At 52.1% G+C, this 25,710-nt stretch overlaps 2 protein-coding genes across 2 annotated transcripts; both read right to left on the bottom strand.

Annotated features, from left to right (window-relative positions):
* Positions 1-1,306: 1,306 nt before the first annotated feature.
* On the bottom strand, positions 1,307-25,327 carry GRIPAP1 (GRIP1 associated protein 1). Its single transcript, XM_047715879.1, has 26 exons — positions 25,224-25,327; positions 23,088-23,154; positions 22,908-22,969; positions 21,720-21,746; positions 20,816-20,923; positions 15,850-16,000; positions 14,838-15,022; positions 14,594-14,641; positions 13,878-13,909; positions 13,728-13,775; positions 13,484-13,583; positions 12,083-12,160; positions 11,784-11,876; positions 10,656-10,790; positions 9,776-9,871; positions 9,314-9,526; positions 9,070-9,183; positions 8,192-8,269; positions 7,984-8,079; positions 7,794-7,850; positions 7,607-7,706; positions 5,769-5,899; positions 3,890-4,012; positions 3,679-3,772; positions 2,790-2,944; positions 1,307-1,868 (listed from the first exon to the last, which is right to left on the bottom strand). The coding sequence occupies exons 1-26, from the start codon at positions 25,263-25,265 to the stop codon at positions 1,776-1,778; spliced, it is 2,526 nt and encodes an 841-aa protein (XP_047571835.1). The 5' UTR covers positions 25,266-25,327; the 3' UTR covers positions 1,307-1,775.
* LOC125091830 (cytochrome c oxidase subunit 7A2, mitochondrial-like) lies at positions 17,253-17,963 on the bottom strand. Its single transcript, XM_047715880.1, has one exon. The coding sequence runs from the start codon at positions 17,643-17,645 to the stop codon at positions 17,394-17,396; it is 252 nt and encodes an 83-aa protein (XP_047571836.1). The 5' UTR covers positions 17,646-17,963; the 3' UTR covers positions 17,253-17,393.
* Positions 25,328-25,710: the final 383 nt, after the last annotated feature.

Raw genomic sequence — 25,710 nt, 5'->3', positions numbered from 1 at the left:
GCTGGAGAAGGGCTGAAGAGGGTGGATGGAGGGACGGGTTGGGGGGGCATTTCTCTAGATGGCCAGGCCCCCAAAAATGTTCTGGGGGGTGGGTGCATGGTTTAGAGCCCAGGTCCGATCAAGACTGTTGTTGTGGGACTGGAGCACCATCCTGGTTTCAGACGTGAAATAGGGGGTAAGGGGGGTGTGGATGGGGGCAACCCAGGTTGGGGACAGGCATACCATGTTGTCTCCCTGGGGGTCCCCACTGAGAGGCAGCCTGCCTCATCCTCCTGCATTCAGCAGCCTTAGTTCACACCTCCTCCTCTAGAGGACTCTGCTCCCTGGTGGCACAGAGCACTGGGTACCGAGTGCCTCGGCCCACAGATGAGTTCGAACCCCAGCTTTGCTACTGACTTGCTGTGTCCTTTAGCAAGTGCCTTGGGTTGTATCCTCGGTTGTCTGATGGAGTTACCCCAACTTGATAGTGTCATGGGGAGCATTAAATGGAGTGATGTGAGAAGGGACAGCACTGGGCACTGTGTACAGGGGAAGCCTCATTTTTAATAAAGGTGTGCGAGCACTAAGGGGGGACCAACTTTCCCCTTTCAACCAATCTACCCACCCATGTAAGCCTCAGTTTGCTCACTAATCATGCTCCTGATTTGCCCGTTTCTCCATCCCTCCACCCGTCCACCATGCAGCTCCCCATCCGTTCTCCCACCCACACAACCCAGTGTTCTACCCATCCCTCCATCCACTTGCTCGCTCACCCATTTGCATATTCACCCCATACACCTATTTGCCACCCTATCCTTAAGTACCTCCGGCACCCATCCACATGTCCATCCATAGCCCTGCCCATCACTACTTACCTACTCTTCACCCTTCCTTAGCCATCCATCCATTCCCCTGGCCATCCATCTGTCCACTTACATCCCCGATCTATCCATCTACCCATTTATTCATCTGATCACCTATTTGTCCCTCTGCCCGTGTATTTCCCAACCTCCCCTGTCATTGATCCATGCAACCTTCCACTTACTTATCCACCGGTCCATCTAACCACTTACCTATCCTCTCATCAGCCCACTCTCACCCACACCCACACCCATGCCCCCCTCACACCCACCCACATACATATCTGGTAGATATTTCTGGGTCACTCTGGTGGAGGGGCAGGCCCACGGTAACTGGGCAACAGTTGGGGGAGGGTGGGGAAGGAGAGTAGGACTGAAGCCACAGACTTCCCTCCCCATTCCAATGGTGTGACCTCCCCATCCCCGGCACATCCCTCCCGGTTGGAAAGAATGAGAGTAGACAGTCAGTGGGTGGGCCCGTCTGGCCAGATGGTATTTTGGCTGCAGCCTTTACACACACGCGCGCGCGCACACACACACACACGTTGCTAGAACGCTAACAAGGACCGCACCCCACCCAAACATCCCCGATCCCAAATGCAGAGTAGCCAGGCTTCCAGACATAAATTAAAAAATAAAATAAAATAAAAAAGAGTTGGTCTCTGGGGAGGGAGAGCTCATGCAGAGGTGAAGGCAAAGGCCTCTGGGAGCCAGGGCCAAGAAAGATGAGAAATCCCTGCCCTTCCCCTCAGGATCCCCATTCCCCGAGGGCTTTTGCCCTAAAACAGGGTCACTAACACCAACCATCAGGCCTCCAGCCCCTTTAATGTGCAGTCTCCCAACCTATTTGATTTTGGCCCCATTTTCCCACCAGAGCCCAAGGGCAAGTTGTCCTGGGAGGGGGGAGGGGAGGGAGCAGCTGCAGCCTGCAGGTCTTTAGCTGGCTTCTCCTGGTTCTAGGTCCGGGTCAGGCGACCCCACGCACTCCTTGCTGAGCCGCACAATCTCCTGGGAGAGAACTTCGATGTCCTAAGAAACAAATGAGCCATCAGGGGCCCGGGCAAAGAGCCGGGGAAGCTCCCTCAGCAAACCGGGGATGTCCTCCTTCCCACCTCATTAATCAAAGCCCTTCTATGTCTAGCCTGGCACGGGAAGGTATTTGGAGAGGCTCAGAGCCCCAGCGGTGGGCTGGGCTTGGAAAAGATGTGTGTGTCAGGGGTGGTGGTGGACGGGGGTAGGGAGCCTCCCCGGGGAGGGGGACCCAGGGATACAGATATGGGAGCAAATCACAGATCGCCCACTGATGTGGTACAGCCGGAGGAAACCACCTTTCCCTTGCCACTGGCTTCTCTACTAAATGGTGAGCTCCCTTCTCAGAGGCAGGGGCTGGGTCTGCATCCTTTCTGACTCCCTCAGAAATGGGGGAAATATTTGGGGAGGGCAGGATGGGCAAGAAGATGTATGGGGTGATCCATGGTAGGCAAACGGGTGGGTTAAGGGACAGTTCAGAGGATGGATGGAGGACAACAGGCGTGCGGGTCACTAGGCAGGTGGGTAAAAGGTAAGACAAGGGGTGACTGATGAGTAAATGTGAGAGAGAGGGAGGTATGTCAGGAAATAGGAGGAAAGACACGGGGCAGGTGAGTAGCTGGGCAAGAAGGGCGGGTTGAGGGGCGAGCTGGGTGAAGTGTGCAGGAACAGATGAGCAGGTGGGTGCAAAGACAGAGGGGAGAGTAAAAGGCCCAAGGGAGAGTAGGTGAGCTGACCGACTAGAGGGTGGGGAGGTGAGGATGATCAGTGAATGGGGTGGGGGTGGGGTGGGGTGGGGTCTGGGCACCTGCAGATGACGGGGTGGGGGTGCAGGGTGGGGACAGGGGGACGGGACAGGGGGCCAGCTGTGTGGCATGGGAGGCAGGCAGCTACGCGGACAGATGGGAAGGCCACACTCGCCTTGTGCAAGTGCATGTTCTTGGTGAGTTGCTCCTCCAGCATGTTCTGGAGCTTCTTGTTCATTTCCCGAAGGTTCTCGTCACCTGGCTTCACGAGGTCTCTCAGGACGCTGCCCAGCCCACTGCGGTCCGTGTGGCCTGCCGCCACAGACACATCTGCAAGGGCCCAGGCTGAGAGCGCCCCCTCGGCAGAGCCAGAGGAGAGACGAAAGAGACAGGGCAGAGAAGCAGGAAACAGAGAAGGGGGCAAAAAGTAGTGGGGAGAAGCTGAGTGAGGTAGGGGGCGGAGGCTCAGCTGTGTGAAACCTGGCCATCACTTCCTGGCTGTGCAGCCCTGAGAAATGGGGATAATAACCACCTTGGGGAGCTGGCAAGAGGCCTCTGACTGTATGCGTAGCACAGACACACAGTGCTCGGCCTGCGTCAGTCCATGTTCTTCTGACTAAAAAGGGAAAAATGGGGCTAGGAGAAGATGTGACAGAAAGGAGCAGAAGAAACAAAGATGGAGGGGAGGGGGGGAAAAGAGGATAGAAAGTGGGAGAGGAAGAGCTAAGAATCCCTGAAGGGGTACATATGTAGATGAGAAACTTCCAGAACAGACACAGTCCAGACAGGCAATAGGAGCAGTGAGAGGAGATGAAGGGTACAGCAGAAAGAAGAGATGGGGAGAGGAGAGAAAGGAGGGAGAGGGGACAGAAAACCACACTGGAGAAAGGAGAGTGAAACGATGACAAAGACTCAGAAGGGAAGAGCAGTGGGTCCTGCTCTCCCCTCCAGCAGCTGTGATCTTGTCAGTACCTTTGCTGAGTCGTGAGAGGAGAGGAGACAGTGGGGAAGGAGGCGGCAGGTCAGAGACCGGATGGGGGTAAGGTCGGGGAGGAGGCACTGACCGATCCGGCTATCCATGACATAGGTCTCGATGATGGCACTCTTCCGACAAAGGTCCTCCGCCATGGAGGCACTGCTCACCTCCAGGTGCTTCACCTGCGGGCCAGCCCAGAATGTTCGCACATCATAAGGGGCCCAGCCACACATCCCCCCCGCCCACCCCAGCCTCCCCACCAAGGGTGTGCCAAGTGAGGACAAGGAGGCAGAAGGCACCTTCTCCTCCAGCATCCATTTCTCCTGCTGTGTCTCTGCCAGGCGCTGAAAGAGCTCAGCCACTTCCTCATCGGACAGCTCGGCTGGCCGCGGAGGCTGGGCCTGAGGGCTGCTGGATAAGGACTGCAGGGAAGAGGAGGGGAGAGGCCAGCCCAGGCTCAGCACTGTCGCCTATCCCAGAGAGGATAACGGGCAGATGGGGGAATCGGGAGGGGGGGAGGGCAGTGGGAGTGGAGCACCCACGGGGACTCTGGATCTCCCTTGGTCGAAAGGGGGATAAAGGAACCACCACATCATCTCCTTATTGAGAGGATGAAGGGAGAGCCCGTAGCAAACGTGGGCTCATTTCCAGTTGACAGGAAAACTAGAGGGCAGAGGAATAAGCTCAATGATACCACTAGGAAGCCAGCAGGAGAACCCAAAAGGTGGGACACTTTCTGTGGGTCAATTGGCTGGTTTCTTCTACAGGTTGGTGTCATGAAAACAAACAAACAAACAAACAAAAGAACCCAAGTAACAATGGACCACACTAGACTCAAGAGACGTAAAGGACATAAAGCAACCAGATGCAACATGTGATCTGAAACTGAGCACTGGTTTTCATAAAACCAGCAATCGCTATTTTGGGGCCAACCAAATCTGATTAAGGTCAAACTACTAGATGAGATAAACATTTACAAGATCAGGAAGATAAAAAGCAGCTGGACAAAAACAGGTTCTTTATAATCTCATTTAGGTTTAAGAAAGAGAGGGATGCCTGGGTGGCTCAGTCGGTTAAGCATCTGATTCTTGGTTTCAGCTCAGGACATGATCTCAGGGTCACGAGATTGAGCCCCGCATCGGGCTCAGAGCTCAGCATGGAGTCTCCTTGAGATTCTCTCTCTCTCCCTCTCCCTCTGCTCCTACCCCAATTTGTTCGATCTCTCTCTCTCTAAAATATATTTTTTTAAAAGAGCAAGATCTAGAAGGGTGTGAACCGAGGGTTTATAGTGGTGATCTCTGGATGGTTAAGATGTAGTTGCTTTGGATTTAAAATAAAATCTTTGGGGCGCCTGGGTGGCTCAGTGGGTTAAAGCCGCTGCCTTCGGCTCAGGTCATGATCCCAGGGTCCTGGGATCAAGCCCCACATCGGGCTCTCTGCTCAGCAGGGAGCCTGCTTCCCTTCCTCTCTCTCTCTGCCTGCCTCTCTGCCTACTTGTGATCTCTGTCTGTCAAATAAATAAATAAAATCTTTAAAAAAAAATCTTTGGGGCGCCTGGGTGGCTCAGTGGGTTGAAGCCTCTGCCTTCGGCTCGGGTCGTGGTCTCGGGGTCCTGGGATCGAGCCCCGCATCGGGTTCTCTGCTCTGCGGGGAGCCTGCTTCCCTCTCTCTCTGCCTGCCTCTCTGCCTGCTTATGATCTCTCTCTGTCAAGTGGATAAATAAAATCTTTAAAAAAAAAATTTAAAATAAAATCTTTGCTTCTGTGTGTTTTAAAAAATTTTCTACACAGCACACATACAACTTATGGAATAATAAATGATTTCCAAATAGAAGCAGCCAGCCAGAAAGCTGACACAACAGACGACAGTAACAAGTGATGATCATGAGTTGGGAAAAAGGACCTCCTACTTGGGTGAGGTACTTGCTAGGAGTGACATATTTTATGACACTGGGAAAGGTGGAATTAGCTCACAGTTGAGGGAACAGAGAGAATGAGAGAATAATTTGCCCATCCCGCATTTGGCAATCTGAATTCAAGTTGGCGAGCTTACAGAAAAGTTGGTAAGAAAATGTGTGTGCTGGGCCCACAAAGGTAGATGGCTGCAGCGGAGGGCAAAATGAGGGCCCCAGAATTGCGGTGGGAGAAGCTGGGCTGTCGGCTCTTTTTCGCCTCTTACCCTGGCTGGAACAGTTGAGCTTTCCTTCTCCCGCAAAATCTCCCGGTAGCTAAAGGAGGAGACGCTACTGCTGTCCCCAGTCTGGGTCCGGCTGGGCGAGTTCATCTCTGAGAGAACCAGCTCCTCGAGGCCTTGGGCAGAGAGGGAAGAGAAACCTGAGTCCCAATCCCCCAGGGTCCCAGGGCAGCGACTGGCAGGAAGAGGCAGAAATAGATTTGACAGAGATGGAAAAGAGGCGAAGTAACACTCGGGCATGGGAAAGGTGGAGGCAGACAGTATGACAGGGAGAGGCAGAAATGGAAAGAGGAGCTGCCTCTCTGGGCAAACACACACGCCAGAAGAGAAAAAATGGTGATGAGGCTAGGAGAGAGTGGGCAGTGTGGACATGTCCGGGCATAAAGGGACATCTGCACTTGCACTTGGCATGTGCACAAAGGGGACCCACAGCTGGGGAGAGCACGGGGCAACGCCCAGACGCAGAGAGAAAACTCAACAGGCAGCAAGCCGCAGCAGAGAGGCCAACAGAGATGGGGTATAAGGATACAAGTCAGCAGAGACGAGGTGGGGGAAAAGATGGAGACAGACATGTAACCATGACCCTAAATCTTCATTTCATCTAATGGACAAGGACAATGTATGGCACCACCATTAGAATCTGCTTGATTCATATATTAATCTGTAGCAAAACAGAAACTAAACCCCTCTACAAAGAGAGGTCATGGGTGCCTGAGTGGCTTAGTCAGTTACACGTCTGCCTTTGGGTCAGGTCGTGATCCCAGGGTCCTGGGATCGAGCCCTGCACCGGCCTCCCTGCTAAGCTGACAGTCTGCTTCTTCCTCTACCCCTCCCCCTGCTCATGTTCTCTCTCTCAAATAAATAAATAAAATCTTAAAAAAAATAAAAAGAGGTTACTTCAGGAGACAGAATGCCTCAGGGAGAGAGAGATTGGGTGAGAGATAGATCCATTTTTGCCATGTCACTTAAAGCAGGCCCACTGAGCTTGGGCCTCTGCTCCTGCAGCTGCTTCTACATATAAGGGATGGGGGCTGACATCCCTCCCCCCAAGGGTCTCCAGCAAGAGCCAGTGTCTGCAGGGGGGAAAGGGAGAAAGTTTTCTCTGAGCCTGTGATATGGGAGATGCACCAGAGCCCTAACCACTGCATCCTATCTATTTATTTAAACATATTTATAGGCCATCTCCTTCTTAAAAAAAAAAGTCCAAAGCAACTCAAGGTTTCCAGTTGCATCTTCTGCCTGAAGTGGCAGAAAGAACATGGATTTAAGCCACATAGTGAGAAAGCCGCAGTGTTGCTGTCTGAATGCAAGTCTGTCTCCCTTGCTCAACCCCGGGCTCCCAGAGGACAGAGTTTTGGGGGGTTTCCTATCAAACATGAGCATGGGGGCTCAGTCCACATTTACAGAATGAGAGAATGGATACAGGAGATTTAGAGATACCAAGTGAGGTGTGGTGATGTGTATGAGAGGGTTGTGGGGATCCAGACAGAGACAGAGGAGAGAGAGAGAGAGAGAGTTAAAGGGACAGAGAAGAAAAAAGCAGCAGGAGAAAAAGGAGAGAGAAAGAAAGCAGGGAGAGAAAGAGACAGAGAGAAATGGCACATAGTGGTACAGAGAGACCAAGAGGAGAGACAGAAAGAGGTAACGCAGAGAGCAAGAGAAACAGAGGAGAGACAGATAGACTGAATGACCAAGTTCAAGGTGGACAGCAAGTGCGGAAGAGCCTGGTGGAGCGAAGTGCAGCAAGTAGCCCTGGTCCTGGAGACCTCCCCTGCACCCTGCCCCCCAAGCACCCCGGCGCCCCCTGCCCTCCCGGTCCACACCAGAGCGGCTCTTGCTGTTGGTAAGGATGTCCTGCAGCCGCTCCTGCAGCTTATCAGCCCTTTTCCGCTCTAGGTGCAGCTGCCGCTTGAGGTCCTTGAGCTGTGGGGAAGAGAGAGGGGAAGAGGCAGGCTGAGGCCCAGTGGTCCCATGAGCAGGGGCCTGTGCCTGGCCATCTCCCCATCATACCGCAGCACTGCCCTTCTTCTCCAGGATCCGCTGCCCGTCCACTGTGTCCTTCACCTCCTGTGGGGCGGAGAAAGCACGGCTGGTGACAGTCAGAAAGGCTGGGTGCGGTGCCTTTCCTCCCTGCCCCAGGTCTCTGTGCTGAGGCCCAGGGTATGTCAGGGACAGTGGGGGGGGGCGGGGGACCAGGGACCTGTTTCAGGTTGCTGATGGTCTTCAGGTGGCAGTCCCTCTCCTCTTGGGCCTGCTGGAGCTGATCCCGCACCCCCTGCAGCTCCTCCTCCTTGCTCTGCAAACCAGGGGGCAGCTCAGGCCTCTGCCTGGGCAGCCTCCGTCCTCCCTCCAGGGCCCGCCCCCCTGGGAGAGAGGGACGCCGGCGGGCCATGGCAGGCCACGGGCACCTTCAGCTCGCCAGCGTGCTGCTCCCGGCACTGCTTGAGGGTTTCCTCTTGCTCCTGCTGCTGCTGCTGCAGGGATTCCTATGAGACAAGGGTCGGGTCCAGCCATGCCCCCCCACACCCCCAGGACGCTGTGGCCGGTGAGGGGCGTGATGGCAGGTGTCTGCAGGCAGGCAGGAGCCACTCCTGCGGGGACACTGCATGCCCTCAGGCGGGTCACACATGGGGCATGTCTAGGGCTACGCTGTCTGCGCCACAGACCGACACACACGCCTCATTTGATTTGATTTCACAAAACACATGACACTTGCTGTGCACCAAGAATATTGTAGGGGTTTCACGTCCATTGACTCGGTTTATATAATCTCCCCGTAACACCCACGTGGCCGGTACTATGATTATTTTTTTTTTTTAACTACTGATGAAGCACACAGGCCCCAGGCCAGGTGAGCTGCCCATAAGGAGCAAGCGGCCCAGCCAGGACTTGAGCCCACACAAGCGGCCGCCTCCAGCCCCCACACTCCTCACTACTGCACGCCACTTCCCCTTGGGTGTTATGAAGAGTTCTTCCCCACGACGGCAGTAAAAGTCCTTGTTCGCATAAAATCAGGATATTACAGTAATTTCCTAACAGAAGCGGGTTTGGAAGGAAGGGATGCCTTTTCAAATCTGCACATATGGCCTTCTGCCTCCCTGGTGGCCATCCCCTGATCCCCTCTGGAAGGCCGCCATGGAGCCGGTGGGGCTGTGGGGCTAGCCAAGTCCAGAGCACTTCAGAAAGTTCCAGGGCCTGACCAATCCCGCTCCCCTGGTGTGGCATGGGTGTCCCCCACCCTGCACCGCCCCACCAGCCCTCTGTGCCTCATCAGCCACCAACTCACCTCGGCCTCCTTCAAGCGTCGTTCAAACCAGCCCTTGGCTCCATCCATAGAATGTACCTGAGCTTGAAGTTCTTCCACAGTCTGCTGGAGATTCTCCAGTTCTCGAGTTCGGGCCTGGGAGAGAGTAGACTGTCAGGACAAGGTAGGCAGACGAGGGGGGCTCTGTGCCACCCCCGAACCCATCAGCGATGCTGTGCTCCCTGAGTTTTGAGACACAGAAAGACCTTGCCATCCACCCACCCACCTTCTCCTCACGGATCTGCCCGCGGAGCTCCTCCTCCTGCCGCTTCTTGTCTTCATGCAGCTCTCGGAGCTCCCGCTCGTAGCGCGCACGCACCCCCAGCACCTCCTTCTCATGCCTCAGTCGGACCGCGCCCAGCTCTTCCTTATGCTGGGACTTCTCCTGCAGCGTCTCCATCGCCAGCTCGTCCAGCATGGCCTTCCGCTTTTCGGCACTCTGGAGGCAGGGTGATGCCCGTCAGCCTCCTCCCTCCACGTTAGCTGGAGCCCCCCACCCTCTCCCCAGACCCAGCAAAAGAGCCCAATTCAGCCTCCTCCCCATTCCCACAGACCAAGCTAAGTCACTCACCTATCCTCATGGCACTGGTCACGTTCTATCCCTTGTTGTTCCCAGGCATTGGCCCGCACCACCCACTCCCTCCCCACAGACCAGGGCCAAGCCTTTCCACCTTGCAGAGCTGCCCACCTTCCGAGCCTCCTGCAGCTCATGGGTCAATTGCTCCTTCTCTTGCCCGATTTCTTGAAGTTGCTCCAGGAGCCGACTATTGGCCCGCAGTGACTCCTAATGATGGGACCAAAGAGAGGAGTCTGACAAAGAGCCCCCAGCAGATGATCGTTGCCCAGGACACCTCTGGTGGACGGGTCTCCCTTAACCCCAGTAAAGTTGGTATTGTTCTCTCCTTTTCTAGATGAGAAACATGGCATCTGTGTTTCATGTGTTCTACCCCCTGCCCCGCCCCAGTCCCTAGCGATAGATTCCGTAGTCAGACTGTCAAGCTGACTTTGCCCTGCCTCCCCACAGTGAGGCATGGCCTCACTGATTAATTTCCGTATGCGGAAGTGGTAAGCATGAGGTAGGTTATACTCATAAAGGAAAGGGGCATGTTGGGCCCTTTCGCTCTTCCCTCCTTCCTTCCACATGGAAAACAAACATGATGAAGTGGGGGCCTGGGCAAGTGTCTTAGCTCCCAAGATAGAAGTCTTTCATTGAAGGTGGCGACGTAGAAGGAACCTGAGACACTGGTCGTGGCGCAGCCATCGTTCCCTCCCTAGACAGCCCACCTGGACTCTTCCATGAGGGAGAATTAGCCTTCTATCTGATTTAAGCCACTATGATTCCAGTTGCTACCATGGGCTCAGAATGGCTATCCTGTCTAACTGAAGACGCTCAGTGTCAGCGAAGGAGAGCTACACAGTCTAGAACACAAGGTGCTAGTGAGTTAGGAGACCAGACCAGAACCCAGATTCTCCTGACTCCAGTCTTCCCCCACCTGCGCCTCATGGAGGGCTCCCCCGAGCCCACACGAGGGAACTGGGAGAAGCCAGGTCAAGGCCAGAGATGTCACCTGCAGTTGGGAGTTGAGGTCATCCTTCTGTCCCATGAGGTCCTCATACTCAGTCTGCCGCTGCTGCAAATCAGCCGCCAGACCGGCATTCTCATCCCGGAGTGTATTGAGTTCTTGGGTCTTTGCTGTTTGGATCTGGGATGAATGGGGGTGAGGGGAAGCAGAGTGAAAAGGGCCCCCCGGGGGCCAGCCACAGGGTTTGAGCCTCCCAGTTCCAGGGAGACAAGGAGGGAGGCAGGAAGAGAGCCAGGAGGAAAGAGAAAGAATTTCAAAGGGAAAAAGAGATCAACGGGGGAATGGATAAAGTAGTCTAGTCACACAGCAGAATAGTAAACAGAAATGAAAGAACAGACCAGTGCTACATATGGATGAGCCTCACAGGAAAGAAGCCAGGCACGAAAATGGGCATCTGATTCCACTACATGAAGTTAAAGAACAAGTAAAACTAATCTATGTCACTAGAGGTCGGTGGAGTGATTATTTCTGGGGAAGTATCGATTAGGAAGGAGTAAAAGGGGCCTTCTGGGGACTGCTGAAAACGCTCTACATCTTGATCTGGGTGGTAGTCACATGGAGACAGACAGACAGACTGCCAGACAGATAGGATTCATCAAATGTACACGTAAAGTTAGTACACTTCTTATACTTTACAGGAGAGAAACTAGAAAATGCAAGAGAAGCAGGGGTGAGTGGCCAGAGAGAAGAGGGGTGGAAGCCATCGGAAAGAGAAGCTGAGAGGGGCGCCTGGGTGGCTCAGTGGATTAAGCGTCTGACTCTTGATTTTGGCTCAGGTCATGATCTCAGGGTTGTGAGATCGAGCCCCGCATCAGGCTCTGGGCTGGGCATGGAGCCTGCTTAAGATTCTCTGTCTCTCTCTTTCCCTCTGCCCCCTGACCCACTCCCTGCTGCTCCTCCAGTTCTCATTCTCAATCTCTCTCCCTGAAAGGAAGGAAGAAAGGAAGGAAAGAAGGAAGGAAGGAAGGAAGGAAGGAAGGAGCAAAGGATTAAGCAGAAACAGAGGCAGGAGAATGGCATGAGATCCAGACGGCCCTGCCCTAACGTGGATCAGAAGCAGGAGGAGACAGGAAGCTGGAGAGGGTCCAGCAAGGGCTCCCAGGTATCCTGTACCTGCTCCAGGGCAGCCAGGCTGGTCCTCAAGGCGTTGTTCTCAGCCAAAAGTCCTTCCACTTGTTCCTGTGCATCTGCACTCTGGATGGACACCTGGCCCCACCCCCACACCAGGTGAGAGTGGGTCCAGAATGGTGTGGGCGGGGGGGCAGGACCCACCCATGGCCAAGAAAGAAAACACCCACGGGCACACGTACCATGAACCAGGGGGAAACAGAACCCCTGGGGCCTTTCCTGCTTGTGTAAAACATGCTGTGGTGCCCCCCGCCCCCTCCCAGAAGCTGCCCCATAGCACGTACCTGATCCTGTAGGGCTCGCAGAGCTGCTGCATGCTCCAGGCGCTCCCCCTGCCGCTGATCTCTCAGTTCCGCCAAGCTCTGTAGGGACCAGGTCAGGGGAGCCCATTCCAGACCTCAGCCTCCCCTGATGTGCTTATAACCGCACAGACACCCCTCTCTGGCCACCTGACAGCATATCCCCAGCATGTGAGGGTCCCAGACTACCCAGCCATCAGACTTAGGCTCACCTGAATTCGTAGTAATTACCCCCAGGGGCCTCAGATCCCATATCCCAAGACTAAGAATCTTAGAAGAACACCTAGGCTTTGGGGGAGTTCAATCTCATCCCACCCCCTTCCATAAGAGGTCTCACTCTCACCCAGATTCTGGCTCAGATGCCCTAGGATTCTTGGACAAACTTAGCCCACAGGAACTACAACTTCACCCAGATCACTCCTGACCCCAACACCCAGGGGTTTCAGACACACTCCAGCCCTGTGTCTCTAGCTCCCGAGAGTCTCAGGGTCTGCCCAAACTCATAGCTCCAAACCCTAGAGGTCTAAAACCCATACAGTCTCCTAGTTTCCACCTCCTGGTGAGGTCTGACTGACCACCCCCACCCCCAACCAGCTACTTTTGTCCCTAGTTTCTAGGGATCTTCAGACCCAGGTAACTGAAGACCCAGCCTTACCCAGACTTCCGTCCCCAGCTCTTAGGGACCTTAGACCCACAAACCACCGTGTCCCTTAATCTGTGGGATCTCAGACTCACCTGCTCTAGGGGGAAGCCTGGAGGCTTAGAAGTCCTCTAGCCCCTAACCCTTGGGACCCTGAGACCCACCAAAAATTTTGTTTCAGTCTCTGGATGTCTTAGACTCACCAACTTTTTTTATCCACAGCCTCCAGAGGTCTCAGGACCACTCAGCCCAAGTGATCCCACTTACCTGTTGTCTCAGCCCTCCAAACCAGCCCCCAGCCCCTGAGGGCCTCAAATACAGTCAGCCTCTAGGCCCACCTGTCCACCCTTGAAAGTCTTGTATCTATCCAGCTCCCACAGGTCTCAAAGTCCCCAACCTCTAGGGAGTTTCGGCTCATTCCAGCTCCTGGCCCCAGTCCCTGGTGACCACAGATTTCTCCAGACTCCTGCCTCCAATCCCACAGAGTTTCTGATTCATCTGAACTTTGGCACCCCCCCAAGTCCTTAGCCCCCCCGAGATCTCTGATTCAGGCAGACTCATAGGCCCACTCCTAAGGCTCTCGGGGCTCCCTAGTTCCCATTTTCCTAGCTCCTGGGACCCATCTAGTCCCTATATTTCCAACACAGGAACTACTGGATTCCCCAACTAATCTCCACAGACCTCAGGGATCCCTGGACCCCCAGCCCTGGCTTTTACCCCAGCAACCCCTGAATCCAGCCGCTCACCTGATTGGCAGCCTCGAGTTCCTGCTGCAGCTTCTGAGTGCGAGCCAACTGGGCTTTGAGATCTGCTTCCTTCCTTTGCTGTAACTCCTCAATCTTATTCCTGGAGGGTGATGGGGGGGCACTGACCTGACTGTTGACCATGGCCTGAGGCCCTATCTCCCACCTCTGCCCCTGTGGCCTTCAGGCAATCCTGCTGGGGGCACTGTCCCCACTGTCTGCCCATACGCCCATCCCTGCTAGTTACCGGCTGTCGTTGAATAGTGTCTCCTTTTCTGTCTGCAGACGGCAGAAACTGGACCCAGAGAGACATACATGGGTCAGTTCCATATGTTGGTCCCCCAGCACCTGCTGGTCCCCGCAAACCCCTCCCCTCACCTCAGGAAAAAAAATTTACCTTTCTTGTTTCTTTTTCAGTTTCTCAGATAGCTGGTTGGGGGGACGGGGGTGCAGACAATTGATAACATATTAGTAAAGACAAAAATAAATTTAGTATTTATAGACACTTCTCACTAGTCCTTTTCGGAAGCTGGAAGTTACTTATGTTATCTTGTGGAATCCTTGAAATAGTCCTGAGAAGCGAGGATTACTGGTTTTATAAATGGGGAAACGGAGTCTCGGGAGGGTTCAGTAATTGGGTTGCCCGGGTGGTCAGTAGCAACAACATGATCTCCACCCAGTTCCCTTAGGCTCCAAAGGCCAGCATTTACACCCCCAACATATGGACTGACAGCCATGTCATAGAATGGCTACAGCAGGAGGGCCTGGAAAGCAGGATCATGACTGCCAGCTTCATCACTTGATCTTCAGTATCCAAGTTAAGAGCCAGCAGTCTATAAATGCTTGAATGCATAGACAGATGAACAAGGAGAGCTGCGAGGACTCAGAAGGGAGGGATGGGGCTGGCCATCCATGAGACAGAGGAACCCTATTAGCCCTATTCTATACTGAAAGCAACTGTGAAACATAAATGTGCGTCTCTCCATTTCAGATGAGGAAACTCAGGCTTTGTGGGGGGTGGGGGGTACTCTGGTCCTTCTTCCCAGCCAGGAGAAGCATGGCAGGTGGGGAGTTGTAGGGGGACAAAGTCCAGGGAAAGCTCAGCAGCCCCACCTTAGCAAGTTCCTCCTGCAGCCTGGATGTTTCTGCCTGCTTCGAGCTCTGCAGGAGAAGGATGAGGGAGGGAGTTAATATGAGCAAAGGGGGAGGTAAGACCTGTGCCTTCCCCTGCCCTCCTGCCTCCCTAATCTGTCCGCCCACAAGTTGGTGAGATCACAGACATCTCCGTGGGACCGCAGGCAGACCTAGGGCATCTGCCTGCGTCCTGACACCCCAGCCCCAACAGACACAGAATCACCTCCAAGCCTTGTAGTTGCTCCCAGAGCAATCTCTTTTCTTCCTTCTCCATTTCCCATTTCAACTCCACTTCTGCCAGTGGCATGGGGGCTGGGACAGTGGGGGCGGGGCCCCCCGGGGGGTCCCCTTGGCCCTCACTGGCAGCTTGGGCTCTCCCAGCCTCTTTCCCATAGCGTTCCTGCAGGGCTGGGGGGTAGAACAGAAACAGATGATGGAGGAGGTGTTCTCTGAAGACCCCTACAATGCCAAAAGCAGATGGAAGAGTTGGCCTTGGATCCCTCAGGCAGAAGAGACCCTGCCCCAAATGACCAAGCGCCTACAAAACAAAGGCTCAGGTCCATCCACACTCCTCACAAATCTTTTAAGCTCTCCCATCCACTGAAATCCCGTCCACAGTTTCCCCAAGCTCCACCCCCTAACCCCCAGCACCCACCCACAGCCCTCCAAGGTTATGATCACCACCCTCCACCCCTGCTGCTTACAGCTGAATCCTGTAACCAACTAATCCTCAACCAAATCTACAAAGCCTCCCTCCTGATCACCAAATCAGCACCTACCACACCACAGGCCTCAGCTGTTCTCCAAACACCCCCACACTGGGACCCTCCCACACTCTACCAAGTCTCCTTGGAGCCTTGCTCCCAGACCCCACGTTCAATCTGGGCTCAGAGTCTTCCGAAAGCTCCTTCACTCACTCTCTCCATTTAGCAAAGAGCTCCTTTCTGGTGTCCGATCTGCTAATCTATAACATTCGCTAGGTACCAGGCACTGAACTCAACCCAGAAAGATACCACCTCATCTTAGCTCTACTTCAGTCTCCCACGTGGTGGACATCCCCACAAGCACCCTGGAGACGAGGAAGCTTTGACTCAGAGGTGAAATGGCTTGTCCAAAGTTATACGCTGGTTCATAGCCAGGCCCAGCCTGATTCTGAAGTCTTTTCCCTTCCCAGCGGGTAAACACCCTACTCAATACCCAAGGTCCCCACATCCCCAAGGAGGGTCTGCTTGCACCTGCCACATTTTTCTGCAAGGCCGTGTTCTCTGCCTGCAGTCTCAGCAGCTCGCCATCCACAAGACCCCCAGCCTGGGCAGTGCCTGCCTTGGCAGCCCCATCCTTCAGTTGCTGGTTCTCCCGCTCCAGCTGCTCCATCTGGCTGCAGAGCTGAACAGGGGAGGAGTGAGGGAGCAGACAAGCAGAGAATCAGAACAATATTGGCTGCAATATACCTAGCGCTTGGCAGATGCGCTTTACAGTTGGCGTAATTCCCATAATGCCCCTGCATTAGGTAGGGTGCCGTCGTAACTCATTATCCCCACTTCACAGATAAGGACACGGAAGCACAAATGTCAAATGACTCTGAATTCACCCATCTGTTAAGAGGCCAAGTCAGAGAGGGCAGAGGCCACTGAGGGCAATTTTCTGCTTGCCCAGTCGCAACCTTGCAGTCATAATCCAAGACCTCTGGCAGGCTCCATCTGGAAGCTGCTGGTCCAGGTTGTCAGCATCACAAATAGCCCCACTGCCAGACCCCTTCTGTGAGGGAGGATCTGTGTCTGGGAGCCTAGGCACAGACAGCTTTCCGGGCATTTCCAAGGCCGGCACTACCCACAGCTCCTCATCGTCAGCCCTCAGCCTTGGAGAAACATGCAAAGCGAATAAAACTAGGCCAGCCTCTTGCTCAACTCCCGGCTAAAAGAGTTCTCACAGGGGTCCAGACAAGATCCTTTGTCCCCAGGGCACCTGGGTGGCTCAGTCAGTCAAGCATCTGCCTTTGGCTCAGGTCATGCTCTCAGGGTCCTGGGATAGAGTCTGAAATCGGACTCCCTGCTCAGAGGGAGCCTGCTTCTCCCTCTCCCCCTGCTTGTGCTTTCCCTCTCTGTCAAATAAATAAATAAAATCTTTTTTAAAAAACAAGATCCTTTGTCCCCATTTTCAGATGAGAATACTGAGGCTCACAGAGAATTTTTATTCTCTTGCCTGGGATATTTTCTACCCAGAACACTATTCCTTTCATCTAGTTCCTCACATGACTGGCTCCTTTGCAACCTTCAGTGCTCTGTTCAAATGTCACCCTTTAAGTGGTATCCCCCAACACAAATTCTGAAACTCTCCAGCACAGCGCTCTATTAATTTCTTTTTTTTTCTTTTTTTTTAAAGATTTTATTTATTTATCAGAGAGAGAGAGAGAGAGAGAGAGAGAGTGAGCACAGGCATACAGAGTGGTAGGCAGAGGCAGAGGGAGAAGCAGGCTCCCCACAGAACAAGGAGCCCGATGTGGGACTCGATCCCAGGACGCTGGGATCATGACCTGAGCCGAAGGCAGCTGCTTAACCAACTGAGCCACCCAGGCGTCCCTCTTACCTAGTACTAATCGTAATTAAATTGACCTAGTATGTTCTTTTTTTTTTTTTTCATGGTAAAGACTGCTTTATTGGTGGCAGTTAGTATAAGTCAATAAGTATTGATCCCCAAAGAAGAACTCATTTATCAGTTACTGGTCCATAGAGAGCTGAAAGAAACTGATCCAACTGCCTGCTGAGATGATAAACTGAAGTCAATCCTGCTTCTTGGGAAATGAAGCCATAGCTAGCTGATATACGGCATATGCTATTCCACCAACTGTAAGCGTCATAGTAGCTCTAAACAGGAGGGCCTCAGCTACTCCACCCTTTAGATGCAGTGGAATTCCATTATCCTCCTGAAATAGCTTTTGTTTCTCTGGAACTTTATTTTCAATCTGCCTGCGTGAAGCAGTACTTATGGTCCTCTGGGCAGACTGATGAAGAGCCAGCAGATTCAGCAGCATCTTGGCTCAGTTAATACCCACCCACCTCGACAACCAACCACCAAGAACGAAACTCCCCACCTGACCTAGGATGTTCTTAATTTCTTAAAACTGGGCAGATGTTTGGATTCTAAATTGTGATTGATGATTACACTTTATTTTGTAACATAAGGTCACAAGCACAGATCCTGAAACTAGCCTGCTTGGATGTGAACTTCTACTCTGCCATTTTTTAGCCATGTGACCTTGACACAAATGGCTTCACCTCTCTGGGGCTTGGTTTTCCTCATTTGCTTAGTAGGGATCTTAATAATATCTCGTTGGCCCATTTTAAGAGTAAATGAGTGAGGGGTGCCTCGGTGGCTCAGTTGTTAAGTGTCTGCCTTCGGCTCAGGTCATGATCCCAGATCGAGCCCCACATCAGGCTCCCTGCTCAGCGGGGAGCCTGCTTCTCCCTCTCCCTCTGCTGCTCCCCTGCTTGTGTTCCCTCTCTTGCTGTGTCTCTGTCAAATAAATAAAATCTTTAAAAAAAAAAGAATAAATGACTGAATAACATAAAGCACATCGAACAGGACTGGGCATGCAGTAAGCACTACCTGTCAGTTACCTATACTAGTATTATTTTTAATTTTTATTTTATACAAGATTTTATTTTTAAGTAATCTCTATCCCCAACACGGGGCTTGAATTCACAACCCTGAGATCAAGAGTCACACGCTCTTTCAACTGAGCCAGCCAAGCGCCACTATTATCATTTTTTTAAAGATTTTATTTATTTATTTGACAGAGATCACAAGTAGGCAGAGAGGCAGGCAGAGAGAGAGAGAGAGAGAAGAGGAGGCAGGCTCCCTGCTGAGCAGGGAGCCCGATGCGGGGCTCGATCTCAGGACCCCGGGATCATGACCTGAACTGAAGGCAGAGGCTTTAACCCACTGAGCCACCCAGGCGCCCCCACTATTATCATTTTTATAAACATTCTCTTTCTGGGGTGCCTGGGTGGCTCAGTGGGTTAAAGCCTCTGCCTTTGGCTCAGGTCATAATCTCAGGGTCCTGGGATCGAGCCCCGCATCTGGCTCTCTGCTCAGCAGGGAGCCTGCTTCCCCCCTTCTCTCTCTGCCTGCCTCTCTGCCTACTTGTGATCTCTGTCAAATAAATAAATAAAATCTTAAAAAAAAAGAAAACATTATCTTTCTCCCCATCCCACATCCAGAAAGTAGGCTACCCAAGAGTGGGGCCCAGGTTGTGCTGCTTCCAACTATCTCCAGAATGCAGAGCATGCTGGGGGTGCTCAATAACTATTTGTTGGAGGAAAAATGGAGCTGAAGTATCTTGGCAAGTAAGTGGTGGAGGCAGGCCTTGAACCCAGATGTCTGTGAGCACTACCAGTTCCCGGGGGAGGGAGAGGGGAGTGGGAAGGATATTCTATACCTGGTCCAGGGCAGGTGCTGAGAAACACAAGTTGGATTGAAGGAAGAATGCCTGCCCCTGCCTCACCCTAAAGGGACCACGATACAACTGAGGCTGGAGGCAGGAAGCAGTGAGAAGTGAGGAAATGAGGTCGGCTATTATTTGAGCACCAGGGGTTCTGAACAGTCAGGGTCAAGGACCCACTCAGAGCTGCTACTTAAAGGAGTGATGTGATAAGGTCTGCAAGTCAGGAGAACCTCTAGGGCATGGGCTGGTAGGAGAAACTAGAAGTGAAGAGACCAGCAAGAAGGCTATGGGAATAGGGCAGGTAAGTGGTAGTAAGGGCTGAGGCAGAGCAGGGCCACAGGATGGCTCTAAGACTTTTAAATAGTCAAAAAATATTTTAGCGGGAAAATCAATCAGTAATAATAATACAGTATTATCACTAGCTAACACCTTGGGCACCTGGGTAGCTCAGTTGGTTAAGTGTCTGCTTTTGGCTTAGTCACAATCCTGGGGTCCTGGGATCGAGTCCTGCATTGGGCTCCCTGCTCTCCGGGGAGTCTGCTTCTCCCTCTGCCCCTCCCACTCATTCTACCTCTTTCTCTCTCAAATAAATAAATAAATAAATTTTTTTTAAAGTAGTTAACACCTACATAAACAATACTATGTACAAGGCTGTTATAAGTCATTTACAGACACAAGTCCATTCAATCCTCACAAAAATCCCTACAAGGCAGGTGCTGTCATGATCACTTCTGATTTAAACATCTGGGAACCAAGAAGCAAACAGGTCAAGTGACTTGCTCAAGGTTACAGTTAGCAAAAGGTAGAGCTAAGAGTTTAATCTAGGCCTTACAGCTCTTAACTATTAGTTGGCAAATCATCTCTCCTGCACATTGTACCTGTTTAAAGGTTGTTCTCATATTTTGTTTTTTAAGGTCTTAAGAACTAGATTCATGGAGTCCTGGAAATACCATTTTTGTTGCCATGAGAATTTGTTCCTTAAAACACACTAAAACCTTAGACACCTCTTCTTTTTTTTTTTTTTAAAGATTATTTATTTGTCAGAGAAAGAGAGCATAAGCAGGGGGAGTGGCAGGCAGGGGGAGGAGCAAGCTCCCTGCTGAGCTAGGAGGCAGATGTGGGACTCGATCCCAGGACCCTGGGATCATGACCTGAGCTGAAAGCAGATGCTTATCCAAGTAAGCCACCCAGGTGTCCCCCTTAGAGCCTTCCTGACCATGGACACAGAAGATACATAAGGAAACAAAAGCTAGTATCTCTAAGTCTCTAGTAGGTTTAGGAACAGCCAGAACACTAAAATCTGTGAGGAGATAGAATTATCCAACCTGGGATGAATTATCTAGAAGAAGTAGAACTCCAGGATCAGGTCAGATGAAGAGGAAGGAAGAGAAAAGGGAAGCAGCTAGAACATTTTTCTATTTCATGCTAAGCATAAGAACTTTAACTAAGACCCTCTAGTAACCTGGAACTCCCTAGCATCAGCTACCAAATATATACAAAGGGACTGGAAGCTTGAAGAAAAGGGTGATTTGGTCTGGAACCAGCTGTCCTCAGGGCTTGCAGACTTCTAATCCCAGCACAGGGAGTGGCCCCATTTGTCAAATCACTGCCCCCCAGCTCAGATCCAGGATCTGTTTCAGCACCATGGACAGTGATCCAGGGCCGGCCTCTGTCCAACCACCTTCAGCAGCCCTCCAGCTTCAGTCCAGGAGGCCCCTACCCCTCAGATCCCGCTCAGCTGTCCCCGACACCAGTACCTTGCTGAACTCTGCCATAAGCGTGCTGTTCTGCAAACGAAAGTCCTCCTCCTGGCTGTGCAGCTTTGCCTGCAGCATCTCATTTTCACTCAGTAGCCCTTCGACTTCCTGCAGTGGCAGATATGGGCCAGGTCTCCAACAAGGGTAGAAAAGGACAGAGAGATATGGCAAAGAAACACAGAGGAAGAAAATGACGGGGGTGGGTGGGGGGAGATCATAGGATAAAGAGAATGACATGGGTGAAATCAGATACAGGGAAGGAGACAGACAGACATGGGAGGGGAGAGAGGGACAGGGGAGGGGAGAAAGGGACATGAGAGGAGAGAGTGGGAGGAAAAGAATGGTAGATAGAATAGGTGAGAGAACAGGTAGAGAGATGGGGAAAAGAAGACATAGGGAAGGAGAGAGGGATGGAGAGGAAGAGAGAAAAAAGAAAAGGCAGGAAGAAAGAGATAGGCACAGAGAGATCAGTGGGAGGGAGAACAGAAGCAAGAGAGGGGGTCAGGGAAAGAAATGAGGAAGCGACAAAGGAAAGGAGGGGGAGAAAGAAACAAGGAGTCAGACAGAGAGAGAAAGGGAAAGAAGAAAAGAGAAATGATGGCACAGGTAAGGGAGAGAAAAATGGAAGGTTGGGGAGAGAAGCAACGGTCAGAGAGGAACAGGAAGATAGGTAGAGAGAGACTCAGAGAGAAGGCCAGCCAGAGAGGGAGAAGGAACGATGGAGAGGTCCAGAGTGAGACAAACACAGGAAAATAAAGACAGACATACAAACATATGACAATGAGGCAGTCACAGATTCAAGTGCACACACAGAGAAAGAAAGGCCAGTACCAGGAGATCTCAGCATACAGAAATATCGCCCCTCGGTTTCCCAGACACACTCACTCACCATGGGTCCCCTTACCTGAGCTTTCTTGCTCTTGCTCAGTGCCTAAAGGTAAGGGGGGTAGGAAGAGAGAGAAGGTGAATGGAGATGGATTCCCTCACTAGTTTATGGAGACACTGTGGCAAGTGTCAAGGGGGGATAATGACGACGGGTTGGGGGATGGGAGCATCTTCAATCACAGAACTTGCATGAAATTTGTAGTCCACGGGAATGATGGAGTGAGTGAGTGAAGGGCACCCCGCTCAAAAGCCCTCCTCTTAGCCCTTGAGATTGTTCATGAGTCTTAGTATTTAACCCTTCAAGGGCTGGGTTTCCAGGCTCAAAAATAGTGGCTGTGGGTCCAAACATATCTACGTGGATCCCTCCCATGCACCATGAAAACTGCTGCTCCCTTGTTGGGCAGCTGAGGGCACTGCCACGTTCTGCAGTCAGCACCATACCAAAGAGAAGCCCAGCTTCCTGATTGCCAGATTTTCTGCATTATGTATGCTTTCGTCTAACAGATATTTATGGAGTGCATAACATTGAGCTACGCGTGGGGAAAGAGCAGTGAAGAAAAAGACTAAAGAGGGCCTTGAATGCCTTGAGGGGCCATAACAGGTTATACACTATTTCATCTTCAGATGATCTGAGAGGTAGGTCTAGTCTCATGTTACCAACAGGACCAGGACACAAATGGAAAGTGGGAGCACAAGGCCCAAGTGTGAATGGAAGACAGAAGGCAGATTCAAGGCAGATTCATCTATGGATGTGACTATTTTGTTAGAAGTTAGTGAATGAGACTGAGTAATTGAAACTGTAAATTCATTAAGAGTAAATTAAGGGGCGCCTGGGTGGCTCAGTCGGTTAAGCGTCTGCCTTTGGCTCAGGGACCTGGGATCGAACCGCACATCAGGCTCCCCGCTCAGCGGGAAGCCTGTTTCTCCCTCTCCTATCCCCCTGCTTGTGTTCCTGCTCTCACTGTCTCAGTCAAATAAATATATAAATAAATAAAATCTTTACAAAAAAGAGCAAATTAATATTAATCAATACCTAAGCAGGATTAGACAAAATTAGCAAACTAAAGAGACTTCCATTAGAGTTTTTTGAATGACTGATGACAGCATATAATGTTCGGCCTGGTTCCCTGTAGGTGCTCCCTGGATAGATGAATGAGTCAGATGGTTACAGGGAAGCAAGGGTGGGTGAGTGGGTGGAGGGAGGTACCTTCTGAGCTTTGTTGAACTCCTTATCCAGGTAGGCGACCTTCTGTCGAAGACTGGTGAGCTCTGGTGTGGGGAAAGCAGGGAGTCTCAGCCTCAGTCAGTGGCAGGAAGTTGAAAGGTCTTCCTGTCAGGCCTCTGTCCCTCAAAGCCACCCCCACCTAATGAGACCCTCTTAACTCACCAACGCCATTCTTGCGTAATTCATCTGAAAGCTGGTAATTATTTGTCCGGAGTTCCAGGAGCTGAGCCTTGGGGGAAGCAGAGAAGGGAAACAACTAGGTTAGGAATGTGCCCCTAATTTCACCATGAGGGAACTAGTCCCCTGAGCCCCACAGACCCTACTGCCCTCTCTATGCCTCTCTAGTCACTCCTTAAGACCTATGCACGCTACATCCTAAATGAGCCTCCAGCTCCTCAGCCCCTGTCCCACCTTCTCCAGCTCTACTTAGAAACAGAGCCAGCATCACTCTTCCATCCCTCTGCATTCAAGGCCATAGACAGAGCACTGATGCAGTCAAGTTCTTGCTCACACGTATCCCAGGGCTCCCCATGCCTACAGGATAAAGTTCTCCCCCCTAATCCTGGCTGACTTCATCAGACACTAAATACTGGTCTATCTTTCTGTCATAGGAGAGTATTGTCTATCCGCCTGGCCAGACTTGGAGGGCCCTGAGCATAGGGGGCGGGGGCCTGTACTCCTCCCTCTTTTCAAGGGAAGAGGGCCTGGTATTCTCCTGTCCAACTTACACTAAGTTGGGAGCTGCCTGGGGTCCTCACCCCCAAGGCTCTTTAGCATTTACCCCTTTAAAGAATTAAGGGAAAGTGAAGTATGGGCCACTCCAAACAGCATACCCCTTCCTAACAGCCCTGTAAGGCAGTGAGGCCAGTTCTTCCCAGACTTACTATCCCTTATCCCACCAGGATCTTTCCCTCCTCCCATGGCACCAGCCTTCACCCCCCTGGTGGTCTGCTTAAGGTCAAAGGGCTTGGCCCCTACAGAATCTTTCCTGCCCCTGTTACTCTACCAGATCCAATGATCTGTATTCCCCTGTCTTGATCCAGTTTGTACACCCTTGGCACCAACATAGAAGCTCTGTCAGAGCCAAATGGTTCTTCCCTCACTCATGGCCCAATTAAATCAATCTTCCTCACTCAAGAGTCCCCCACACCCCTCAAGAACTCCCCAGTCACAATCCAATGGGATGGCCCTACATCCTTCAGGGTCTCTCCTCCACAAAACCTTGGGTGGGCCAACTGGATTACTCTTACTCACTTAGAATCTCCCCTCACAAGTTACAGGTTGTAACTTCCCCTTTCACCCTCCCGGATCTCACCCTTTCACCCTAAGCATTCCTCACACAAGAACAACTGATTTATCTCATTCAAGTATCAATGGATCACCTACCCTCAGAGTTCCCTTCTCCTCCCACAGGATCATACTCAGGGCTTCCCCCTTTCAGAGTCTCCCCAAACACAAACTCCAATGGTCTTCCCCAGTAAGGAACTCTCTCAACAAGGGCCTACTCTCGCCTTGCATCCCAACTCAGAGTTGTCCACAAAAGAATTCGAGTGGTCAGGGTACCCAACTGGGGTACCTCTCCAAAATCCAATGATTTCCTCTGTGTGGTCCAAGCTATCACTCTTTAACCTTTTCTGGTCCTCTCTCCAACAGGAATTAATGGTATTATCCATTTGGGGTCCTCTTCACCCCAGGTTTAATGGGATCACCCCTAACCTAGATCCAAAGGTTGCGCCCCCTCTTAGGATCCACTACCAGCACCCACACAGGATCTCCACCTCCAGAACAATGACAACATGTGGGGTCTTTGCCCAATTCCCTGGCATAGTGGTATCTCCCACAAACATTCCCACCTTCCACCGGATAATGAATGGTACTGCCCTCTCAAGGGCTCCCCCCACCATGACGCAAATGGCCCAATGCTTGTTTCCTTCCTCTCCAGACAAAATGGTTTCGCCCTCTCAGGATCTCCTCTCAAAACCCAATGTTACCATCACCGACCCATGGTGTCCCCCGCACGGGCCAAAGGTCTCGTCCCCTCCAGGTATGAGTGAGGTATCGCCCACTCTAGGACTCTCTCCTCCGCCCACAAAGCTAACAGACGCCAACCCCTCAGAACCCAACAGTATCTCCGAACCCAAGAGTCTCACCTCTCAGAGCCTCAGTTTCCCTTCCCCAGACCAACCCCCTAGACCCAAGGTCCACCATAACCAAACCCTTCTCAGAGCCGGTGGCACGACCTCTCTCTGCCCCGCCCCCCGTCGCCTAGCGCGGTGGTCTTTTCGCTGCGAGCGGCACCTGCATCCGCTGAAACTCCTCCTCAGACAGAGCTTGCGCCATGTTCCTCCCCCCCACCCCCCCTACAGCCTTCTGCGCAGATGCAGTTCGTCCCTCCTGTCAGTATTACGATCGGATCAAACCACTGGCCAGGAATGGAGGGGGAGGAGTCTACGCGGGAAGTTCAGTATTTTGGAGACGGAGAGAAGAGAGTGAAACTGACAGATCAGGTGAACTGCAATTTAATGTTTTACTGCAAACTTAGGTCGTCTGATCTGGCTTTTGAGGTCTCATAGACCACCCATTGTGATGCGACACTGTGGCATCCCTATGTCATCGGTGGACTCGTCGCTAGGGAAGGGTTTGCCGACAGAAAATAACCCTTCCGCCGTACTCCTTTAATGAGAATGGTTGACTTATAACCCTAGAAATGAAAGCGGAAGCTTTGCGCGCTGGTATTGTTCCCGCCCTCCTCCGAGTGACCCCAGAGGGAAATCCCGCTTCTGGT

The sequence above is a fragment of the Lutra lutra genome, chromosome X (assembly GCF_902655055.1).
Source record: "Lutra lutra chromosome X, mLutLut1.2, whole genome shotgun sequence".
Classification (NCBI taxonomy): domain Eukaryota; kingdom Metazoa; phylum Chordata; class Mammalia; order Carnivora; family Mustelidae; genus Lutra; species Lutra lutra.
Note: the sequence above shows the minus strand (reverse complement) of the source record. Positions and strands in the feature narration are given on the sequence as shown.